Source organism: Myotis davidii, unplaced genomic scaffold (genome assembly GCF_000327345.1).
Source record: "Myotis davidii unplaced genomic scaffold, ASM32734v1 scaffold997, whole genome shotgun sequence".
Classification (NCBI taxonomy): Eukaryota; Metazoa; Chordata; class Mammalia; order Chiroptera; family Vespertilionidae; genus Myotis; species Myotis davidii.
Window position 1 is genome coordinate 134,581 of NW_006288449.1, and position 11,338 is coordinate 145,918.

The window sequence follows — 11,338 nt, forward strand, 5'->3', positions numbered from 1 at the left end:
ATTTCTCTACATCCTCTCCAGCACTTGTCGTTTGTTAATTTGTTTATGATAGCCATTCTGACAGGTGTGAGATGGTATTATGTTTTCTTGATGTAGTGCCTCCCTTATCATAAAGTGTCCATCTTTATTTCTCATTATCTTTGTTATCTTGAAATCTATTTTGTTAGATATAAGTATGGCTTCACCTGCTTTTCTGTGGATGTTATTTGTTTGGAGAATCATTTTCCACCCTTTTACTTTGAATCTACCTTTGTCTTTGCAGCTTAGATGTGTCTCTTGTAGTCAGCATATGGTTAGGTTTTAGTTTTTGATCCACTCTACTACTATGTGCATCTTTATTGGTGAATTATTTACATTTAGGGTAATTATTGATGTATGAGGATTTCTTATAGCAATTTTATCTTTTGCTTTCTGTGACCCCATTGGTTCTTTTCCTTTGTGTTTCTGTCGTATTTATTTGGTGGTGTTCCATATTTCTTTCCTCTGTTTCCTCTTTTTTTATACTATGTGTTCTGGTTAGGGGATTTTCTTGTGTGGTTACCATTAGATTTATAAAAAATAAAGTTGCATATATACAGTAGTTGTTTTTGTTTGTTTTGAGTGCATCTGATCTTCCTCCTCCTTTGCCAGTTCAGACCTTTACTTCCTCCCCTTTCATGTTTTGGCTGTCACAAATTATCCCTGTTTATGCTCTAAGTTTTTTGGTGATTTTACTTGTAGTGTTGTGACTTTATGTTCCTTGTTTCAAGTGGAGTAGTAACTCCCTTGAGTATTTCCTGCAGTGGAGGTTTTGTGGTGATAAAATACCTCAGCTTCTGTATGTCTGGAAATGTCTTTATTTCTCCTTCATAATTAAAGGATAATTTTCCTGGATATAGTATTTGTAGCTGGTTATTTCTCTTAGATGTTTAAACATTTGATTCAACTCTCTTCTGGCTTGTAGAGTTTCTGCTGAGAAGTCGGATAAAATTATGATGGGTTTTCCTTTGTAGGATACTTCCTTCTTTTCCCTGGCTGCTCTGAGAATTTTTTTCTTTGTCATTAATTTTTGACAGTTTTAATGCCTTTGCTGGCCTCTTTGGATTGAGGTAAGTAGTTTTTCTGTTTGCTTCTTGGATTCAAGGATTTAATTCTTTCCATAGGTTTGGGAAGTTCTCATCCACTATTTGTTTGAATAGACTCTCCATTCCTTTCTCCCTCTCTTCCTCTTCTGGAATACCTATTATTCCAATATTGCTTTTTCTGATGGAGTCAATTCTCAAATAACTCTTTTAGTTTTCTTTATGCTCAGGTCTCTCTTTTTCCTTCTGCATCACTTCTAGATTCCTATCTTTAATATCACTGATTTTTTCCTCCATCTGGTTGCCTCTGTTTTCTGTGCTCAGTAGTTTACTCTTAATTTCCTTAATTGTATGCTTCATTTTCAGGATTTCTGATTGGTTGTTTTTTTAAGTTTCAATGTTTTTACTCATTTTCACTGATTTGTTTTCTGAATGCATCGAATGGCCTGTCTGTATTTTGTCACATCTTGATAAGTACTTTCAGAACTGCAATGTTGAAATCCCTATCATTTATGTCACATATTCCCATGTGTTCTAGCTTGCTTTCTAGAGACTTTTCGTTTTCTTTCTGCTCATCCTTGTTACTGTGGTTATTCATCATATTTGCTGTTCTCCTTTATCTAGGCATTTATATCTCTATTTTAATGGCTTGCTACAACAGCTTTCTCTGAAGAGGTCTTTCTACTATTTTCTAGCATATGGTGCTGAATCACAAGATTTTTTATGTCTATGAGCTCCCAGACTTGACCTTTGTAACTTCTGTAAGAGTACAGCCATGCTGCTTTGAGATGGGGTTTGTTTTGCCCTCACCATAATGGTGACCCCTGACCTCTGGGGGGGTCCTGCCTCACCTGGGGATCAGTCACAGAGGGAAACAACAGTTCTACTGGTTTACAGATATGTTCCTCAACTCAACTCCAAGGCAGTGGGAGGCGAGGCGAGTTTTGGGAGTCCAAGTGGTGGCAGGGCTTTGTGGTTCCATTTCTTTGAAACACTGCCGCCCAGCCTGACAGTGGAGAGCCGCATGGCAGAACCCTGTGCTCTGTCAGGTATCTGCTGGCTCAGTCACTGTTCACTCCACTTGCTCTGCTGGGCTGCCCGCCACAGCTCTCTGACCCTCCTGTGGAAGGAAGCACCTGCTACCGCTGGCTTCCTCCCCTCTTCAGGCTGAGCCACGAGGTCCCACCTGCAGGGCTGCCTCTGTGGGCCGTCTGAGGTGTCGTCCCTTCTCATCTCACTGTTTATTCCTGGTTGCCTACCTTTAGATGTTTAATTCCTGGGTCTCTCAGGCATGTCTCTGTATTGAGTAATTCTTTGTTGAATTATGGTTGGTTAACTTGTTGAAATTTCAGGGGTAGAGGTCAAGGGGATCTCTCATACCACCATTCTTCTGCCATCACTTTAAGTAATATTCCATATATGGAGAAGTTGATTTGTTTCACCTATTTGGTATATGTTAAAAATTATTTGCTTTTTTTTTAAAAAAAAAATCACTTTTATTAGTGACAGCTTCTGGGGTAAAAGAATAGTTACTATCCCAACAAGTTCTGACAGGTCAAGATTCCTGTTCAACTTCCTGTAAGTATCTCTGAAAATAGTCACCAGAATTTCTTGGCTGCATTTAGAGAAAAATAAATGAGAGTGTTAGTGCTCCCTAGCTCTCCTGAATGTGACATTTTCAGCTTTTTGCTGTTCTCCTGCATAGTCTTACAACTAATCAGTGACATGTTGATAAAACAAGAGCTACAAAGATTAAAGTATAACTTCTAGAAAGACATTCACAAATCTATATATATAAGCAAATTGTCCCCACGGGAGTTCGACCTTGTGACCGATCGCTCGCTATGACATGCGCTGACCACCAGGGGGAGGCACAGAAGGAAGGGAGGCCCTGACCAGTAGCCAGAAGGCCCCGATCGGCCCTGACTGCCAGCCAGGCCTAGGGACCCTACCCACATACAAACTTCATGCACTGGACCTCTAGTATGTATAATAATTGTATTTTCCCTCTGGTTCTTCCTTTAACTGTTGAAAAAGCTTAATTTTCACAACTTTGCTTCAATGTAAAGAGCCTCTGAGCTGCTATTGGTTGCATCATTTGATCACATGAATGCACTGGTTTTCAATGTAGGATGCTGCCACCATATAGGCCTAGCTTGAAGGGGAATTAATGCAGAATAAACTCAGGGAGGGTACATGCCAATTCAGGACTGACTTTAGATCATTTGTTTCTGTGTTTATGTAACAGGATTACTGAGATCATCTGAGAGTTCATGCAGAAAGACAGAATTTAAAAGTTTATGCTGGTGACAACAGTGTTTTGATCCGAGGAGATTCGACCAGAGACTTGATCAGATACTTTTCCATTAAATACCTAATTTTTTAAAATATGTAACTTTGCGGAAGTTGTCTTAAAAAACTGTTTAATTTGTACTAAAGACTATGATTACACAATGTTTAAATCTGGAATAAGTGATTATTTGAAAATTAGTGCAGAATAACCAATGTACAAACATAATATATCAAAGTAAAAACCTTTGTTTTACAATGAAAATTTGTGAACTCAAGAGTTAGGGTTTTAATGATTATACTGATTTTACCTCAGAATTGTTTATTTACAGAACAGGACTTCCATTTTCTAGTTTTCAGTCCCTGGTTTGTCCAGACATTCTCCCGACTGTATCCTGCACAGACACTCATGTCTACAGCCCAACATCTGCCCCCGATCACACATGGAAAAGGGGTAGGGTCTTTGAGGGAGGAGGGCAAGTGAGAGGGGATGTGGGTATTCAGAATTCTGGGCCTACAATGTCCGCAGAGGGAATGCCTACCACTGCTTACTCCTTTGCGATATGCTCCTTGGAACCCCTTAGCGCCACCTGCAGATCCTGCCCCATCCTACACGCTGGGACCAGTGTTGCCTCTCAAGCATCATTTCTCAATTATGGTTCTTTCCGATCCCATACCAGGGTTGGCCACCCTTCGAGGACCCTTCATTGCTGTTGAGTAGCTCATTATCTCCAGCTATTCAGATGTACATATTGAGTGCTAGCGTTTTATTAAGCATAAAGATAAGATGCAGGTTCTGATCTCCAAGATACAGAATCCAGTACAGTAATGGGAAGATCAAGGCATGTTCATACATAGTACATAATGCAAGGCAAAATGGTCCGTGGACTGGAATATAGACTCTAACGGGCAGGCATTGGAGGAGGCAGATGAGTGCAGTTTCCAACACACTGTGTCCATTTGCATGTGTGGGTTTAGAATCATGGAGTGGTATTTGTGCTCAAAGTAAGAATTGGGCCAAAACCGGTTTGGCTCAGTGGATAGAGCATCGGCCTGCGGACTGAAGGGTCCCAGGTTCGATTCCGGTCAGGGGCATGTACCTTGGTTGCGGACGCATCCCCAGTAGGAGATGTGCAGGAGGCAGCTGATCGATGTTTCTCTCTCGTCGATGTTTCTGACTATCTCTCTCCCTTCCTCTCTGTTGGTACTTAAAGATAAGAGTTTGGGTGAAACCACCCAGAGAGATCAGTGCAGGAGAACAGAGGCTCTTGAAGGATGCCCCTCCCCCCACCTCCTTGGGGGCAATAAGCTACTCAACGTTCAAGGTCTCTTTTGAAGGATGACTAGGCACTAATCCACTGTAACGGGGAAAGGGACATTCCAGACAGGGAGGGTGGCATGTGGAAAGGTGTGCTTCAGAGGGGGCAGCACCTGTTCAGTGACCTGCAAGTTGCAAAGTCTGGCTTAAGCACAGGGTCCATGAGGACAAGTGATGGAAGATGGGGGAGAATGATATTCAGGGCCATGTTGGCTACGCCAAGGGATTTGAATTTCATTCTATAGAATATGGGTTACCCCTGAAGAATTTCAAATAGGTGACTGTCATGATCAGAATTGCATTTGGGACAAATACCTCACTGGTATGTTGAAGACAGATTTCAGGTGAGTGCAAATAAGAGACAGAGAAACTAGTTAGAAACTGGTTAGGAACCAGTTCGGAAGAAACCAGTTCAGAAGCAACAGTCCAGATAACAGATTGTGAGTCATTTGTGTTGGTTGCGGAGAAGACATGCTGCCATTTTTCGGAGGAGAGAAATTCTACTCACAACTCGAGTAGAGTGGCCCCTGTTAAATAAAGGCTCTCTAGACCTGCACCACGCTGACCAGTGGGGATATGCAAAGGGAGAATGGAGCTGCTCTTTGGGAGAGGGGCTAGAGAGACCTGTATTTGCTGTACGTAACTGCGAAAAGACTTTCAAATTCCCAACTATAATTTAGGAGGACAGCAACAAGACAGAATCATGTGAGAAGAACAAAAGGGATAAACTGGCAAGAGAACAGACCGTTATGTGGGTTACAGTAACCGGTGGGGTTCAGTGAGCCAGAGGATTGTAGTAACAGTAATGCCTCGTGTTCGATGGCATTGCTGTAATGTCAACCCCACCTTCGTTGCCCGCACGCTCACGCAGCGTTGAAGAACTGGATAACGAGGGCCGATGGCCACAGGCCAATTGCCACATTAGGTCAATGCAATTTGGAAGAGGGCCACTAAATCACAGGTTTGTAAGATTCAAGATACAGAATCCAATACAATAACGGGATGATTAAGACATGTTTGCAAATAGTCCATAATGCAAGGCACATGGACTGTGAGGCTGGAATACAGAATCTGAAGCCAGAGACAACCATGAGCAGAGACGTCTCCAGCCACCACCCTCTATCCCAGGAATTCTCAGAAACCTGGCAGAAGACTTCGCGCTGTCACGAGATGGAATGAGGTTTCCAGGTGACTTTATATATATATATATATGCACACACATGACATTTTTACTTGGCCTGAGAAAAAAATATAATTCATAAATGTATGTATGTGTAAATATATAATCTATGTTTCCTCCTGTCAAGTAAAAATACTGATGTATGTATATATGTGGGCATGCATGGCTATAATATAATTTCATTTTTCATGTAAAGTAAAAAATGACACACCAGGAAGATGTGCCTTTTTTGGTCTGAGATTTGTGGACCCTCTAACGCACACACATGACATTTTTACTTGACCTGAGAAAAAAATATAATTCCTAAATGTATGTATGTGTAAATATATAATCTATGTTTCCTCCTGTCAAGTAAAAATACTGATGTATGTATATATGTGGGCATGCATGGCTATAATATAATTTCATTTTTCATGTAAAGTAAAAAATGACACACCAGGAAGATGTGCCTTTTTTGGTCTGAGATTTGTGGACCCTCTAACCCTTCACCAGAGCAGCACCCCCATTTAGGAAGCAATGCTCTTTATACTTCATCTTGGCGAGTCGTCCCACTCGACCCCCACAGCCTGACCCATCCCCGCTGCTCCCAGGGACTTGTTCTCACCAAGGTCACTGCTCAAGGTCCAGACCCGAATGGCGTTTTATGCTGCTGACACTCTACTTTATTTTCTATAAAATCCTGGTTCCTCAAACTTAAATGTCCTTCCTCATTCCCCACCCGTACCTCATCATTCGACTTTTTTATAACCTGGCGTCTTCTCTATTCTTTAAAAATCCAAGTACCTTCCCTGGTAAGCTTTTCTTGACCTCTAATCTGCCTTTGGCCAAGGGTTTATGGTAAACCACTCACAAGTTTGACTGGCTCACAGTCAGATCCATACAATACCTATTTTTGAATAGCCTGCAAATTAAGAAGAGTTTGTACATGTGCAAATGCTAGAAAAAATCAAAGAATAAAATGAACAACCCATGAAAGTACATGGAATTAAAATTTTAGGGCCTATAAATGAAGTTGTATTAGTACCAGGCACGTTCGTTCATTCATGTATTGTGTATGGCTGCTTTTGCCCTGCAGTAGCAGGTTGAAGAGTTGCGACAGAGACCAAATGCCCACGATGTCTAAATTATATATTGTCTAGCTCTTTGCAGAAAAAGTTTGCCGACATTAGTTTTAGATGATGATGCCTCCTCAGTGCCCACACAGGACACCATAGACCTGCCTCTCACTCCGTGCTTGCCTCATACCCTGGAACAGATGACTTGCTTTGGATTCCCATTACTTTCAAGTGGAGGATATTTTCTAATTAAAGTTGGTTGGTCTCACCACTGAGCAGAGTGCCTGGTACACGGGAGGCACTTGATAAATATAGGCGTGATGTATGAAGTAATGGTGTAAGCTCCCTCCACCCGAATGTAAGTTACATGAGGCCCGGTGTTTTATCTCCTTTGTTGGCTGTGTATCCGAAAGAGCATCTACTAGGAACTCGGAAAATACTTGTGGGAGTTGTTAAATGCATCAATGTTGGCACTATATATATTTTTAAATATATTTTTATTGATTTCAGAGAGGAAGGAAGAGGGAGAGAGAGAGAGAAACATCCATGATGAGAGAGAATCATGGATCGACTGCCTCCTGCAAGTCCCCCACTGGGGATCGAGCCCACAACCCAGGCAGGTGCCCCTGACTGAAATTGAACCTGGGACCCTTCAGTTCGCAGGCCAACACTCCATCCACTGAGCCAAACCAGCCAGGGCGGTACTATATTTTTTAGTTTTATAATTTTTAAGTCAACTTGTAGTCTTTTATATCATGTATTTGCTGATTGGTGGAAATAAAGCTTTACCTCTGGAGCCTCTTAAAATAAACAAACAAACAGAAACCAAAGAAAAAGACAATGTTAACTTTGTCAAAAAAAAAAAAAAACAGAAGTAGTTAAGAGACCCTTTTAAGAATGTATCGATTTACCCCCTCTTCAGTGCATTTCAACACAGGCATGGCAGCCTGTAGTTACCTCCTCCTTTCACTCACTCTTTCACTCACTCGTAACAACTACAACTGGGCAGGCATTAAATCAAGATCCTGCTGACACTGAGTTATTAAATACCTGTAGCAGCAGGGCTCTCAGAGCCAGCGAGACTCAGTGCCTGGCCCCATTTCAAATGGGGATGAGGTGTTCTTTAAGAGATTAATGTGCAGATATAAATCACATCCTAAACACTGCGTCTGGTCTTGGACAGCCTCTCTCCCAGTGAGCTGAAAGCTCTTTATAGAGGATGAACGAACTTGTTCCCATATTCACTCTATGAGTTTGCAGGAGGGAGGGGCTAAGAAGCTCTGCCCTGTGCCGAGTAACACCTTGCATGTTTACGGGACTGTCTTGTGCGATAACATTCTAGAAGTGTATTTCTGAATGAGCAATGTACTCACTTAGTATCTGATGGCATCATACTTGTCATAGGTCTTGTGATGCACCTAGTAAGTGCAGGCTGTTCTTTCCTGAGCCCCCAAAGTTCCAGAAAGACAGCTTTTGGAATACAAAGAAACAGTATGTGTCTCCTGATCACTCCTGGTGAGAAGGTCTGGCAGCTCTTCTCTCTCCCCTCACTCTGGGGGGGTTGCTGCACACCCTCTTCCTGGCGTTCATGCATGGTTTTATGGACAACCCACCTCATGAGCAACCATTTGCTCCTCTTCCACAGCGTGATGGGATTGGAGGCGGTTCCCCTTTAGAAGGGCCTAGTCCTCATGTACACAAAAGGGTCAGGGGGAAAAGGAAGGTCTGCCTTGGTTTCCTGCTCTAAATTCACACACACACACACACACACACACACACACACACCTTTTTTAAAAAATATATATTTTATTGATTTTTCACAGAGAGGAAGGGAGAGGGATAGAGAGTTAGAAACATCGATCAGCTGCCTCCTGCACACCCCCTACTGGGGATGTGTCCGCAACCAAGGTACATGCCCCTGACCAGAATCGAACCCGGGACCCTTCAGTCCACAGGCCAATGCTCTATCCACTGAGCCAAACCAGTCAGGGCTACACACCCACCATTTAAAAACCTACATGTTAGCTTTTATTTCTTTGAACAACAATAATGGGCATGATTGTGAACACCAATGAAAAGAGGTAAAAAAAAAAAAAAGTGAAGTCACTACCAAGGGAAACTGAATGGGGAGCCTTTGGGAGGTTTGAACAGAGAGGTGCCAGGGAGTGTGGGCTGAGCTGGGACAGACGGACAGTTTCTCGTGCAACCTCACCCTCCCTGAGCCTGGGATCCCTCATCTGTAAAACAGGATAGCATCTTTTCATGTTGCTGTGGAAAGTTCAAGAGACAACTTAGAGAGTTCAGAAAATGCCAGCCACTCCCCACACCGTGTCCGGGCACTGAGCTACCTCCTTAAGGAAAATGACCAATTGTTCTTATGAGTAAGAGAGAGAATGGCCGAACAAGAGAAACTGACTAAACGGCACAGACCCAAGAACTATGGGGGAGTTTTCTAGTGAAAATTGAAAGTAATTTTGATTGAAGCTTTGTATATAAAGCAAACAATCATTGAACAGGTGACCCAAGAACCACTGTTCTACTCTGCAGGACACACAGGAAACATGACTAATCGTAGTTATTACAAGGGACTTTAGAAGAGATTTGTAGCTTTCATAAATTGGAGGGGAAAAGTCTTCCTTATTTGAATTGAGATCTTTCTTGAGTGAGAGGGGTGGGGTGGGGACACTGTGATTACAGATTCATGTGTCCTTATCCCTGGATGTGTGTCGTGGATGTTGACACCGCCACTGTGCGCGTAGGGCACGAAAGGCTGAGACCCACTGGACGAGGGCTCAGCCAGGAGAGCTCAAAAGAGGAATCTTTAGCATCAGCCACCAGATCGCTCCAAATCCATGGGGCCTGTCTTCCACGCATTCCCCCAGCACCTGTATTCTGTTTACCAAGAAACTTTCCATTTTTCTTCTTCCAGAAAGAGTTGATTTTAATTCTAAATAATTAAATTGACCTATAAATCTTATGAGTATGTGGGGGTGTCAGTAGACATCCTGGGTCTCATATCAATGCCTCCAGGATGATCATGTCCACTTTGGGGTCTTCTCCTGAGTTTTTATCTCACTACCAAGATGACTGTAAAGAGAGTTTTTGATTCCAGACCTTTAGAAAGAGCTCTGATTACGTTTTTCTTGGAGAAGACAAAGAAAAGCAAATGCTAAGGACCAAAACCCTTTTTTGGGTGATACTGTAATATTTTTAATATTCAACAATGTTACATACACACCTGAAAATATATCCACTCACAAAAAAATATTAGTTTGTTGTTTTTTAAAAAAAAACTTCAATCCAAATTTATTGGGATTACAAAAATAACAGCGTATTTCATTAACTCAGCAGCTCAGAGCTATGAAGCATCTTTAAACAAACTGCTTCCTGCCAATCCAAATCTCATGACATTAAAAAAGAGGTTTATTTTCATATTTACAGAAGATTCTTAAGATTCTCTTTGGACTTTGAGGCTGAGGCTATTTTTAATGTCAGAGGACGTTTCCAGTTGAAGAAGGTACTTTAGAAGCATCTCCCGATGCGTTTCATTTAACGCCAAGGAATAAGTCTGCATCCTCTTCTCAAGATTGTGTTTATCGCAGAGCATCTGGAACTTCCACCTACAAAAATAGGGGGTTTTCTTTCAATAAAAACAACACAAATGACGAAGTGAAAAATATCTCTGAGGTATGTCCCCAGCAGGATTCTCGGGGAGGAACTCAGCTATGGATTGGTTTTCGATACCGGGTATTAAAATTGTATATTACAAATTGGGTTTGAAACCACGTGCAACCCTTCGGTAACATTTTTGACAAGTGGTGAACTTTTTTGGAATGCAGATTATACTCCCTGATTTATTTATTTATTTATTTATTATTGTTAATTGAATCAGTATTTTTATATGTTGTGGCGTGTTTACATGGGGCTAGCCCTTAAAAAAAACCTGAAAGGACCAGACACCTCTCTCAAGTGGAAATCGGCTCACCAGGCACCTGCTCTGGATGTTACAAACTTGGTGGTAGGCTTGCTCTCGCACGTTAAAATAGTGATAAGCATGTTGGGAGGCGACTTGGGTGCCACTGTGCAAGGGGGGCCTGAGCCCCAGGGTCTCCTCGGGGTACTCACCCGCCTTAGCTGTCTCAGGCTGCTCCCCCGGATCGCCTCCATGAGGTTGTCATGGGCAGATCTCTGTGGGGTAGAAGGTCGGTAACTGTCTTCGGCTTTCTTCTCCTGCACTGGCCTCAAGGAATTTTTTATTTCCTTTAGGACGTTTTTCGGCTGTTTCTTCCCCTTTTTCCCCTTTTTCTTTTTCTGTCCGTTCTGTAAAGCCCGCTGGGCGCTCTCCTGTTGCTTGATGACCTCGGCGATGTTGCGGGTGATGAGCTTTTTCTCTGGGAGAGGCGGCGGCGGCGGCGGCGGCGGGGGTGGCAGCCTC

General features: G+C 42.4%; 1 protein-coding gene across 1 annotated transcript in view; it reads right to left on the bottom strand.

Moving 5' to 3' along the window:
• Positions 1-10,188: 10,188 nt before the first annotated feature.
• Positions 10,189-11,338, bottom strand: part of LMOD2 (leiomodin 2) — a 7,941-nt gene continuing 6,791 nt past the window's right edge. Inside the window, exons 4-5 of the mRNA XM_006760325.2 lie at positions 11,029-11,335; positions 10,189-10,523 (exon numbers count right to left, since the gene is read on the bottom strand). Of these exons, the coding sequence (XP_006760388.1) occupies positions 10,497-10,523; positions 11,029-11,335 (334 nt within the window). The 3' untranslated portion in view covers positions 10,189-10,496. The remainder of the gene's footprint in view (positions 10,524-11,028; positions 11,336-11,338) is intronic.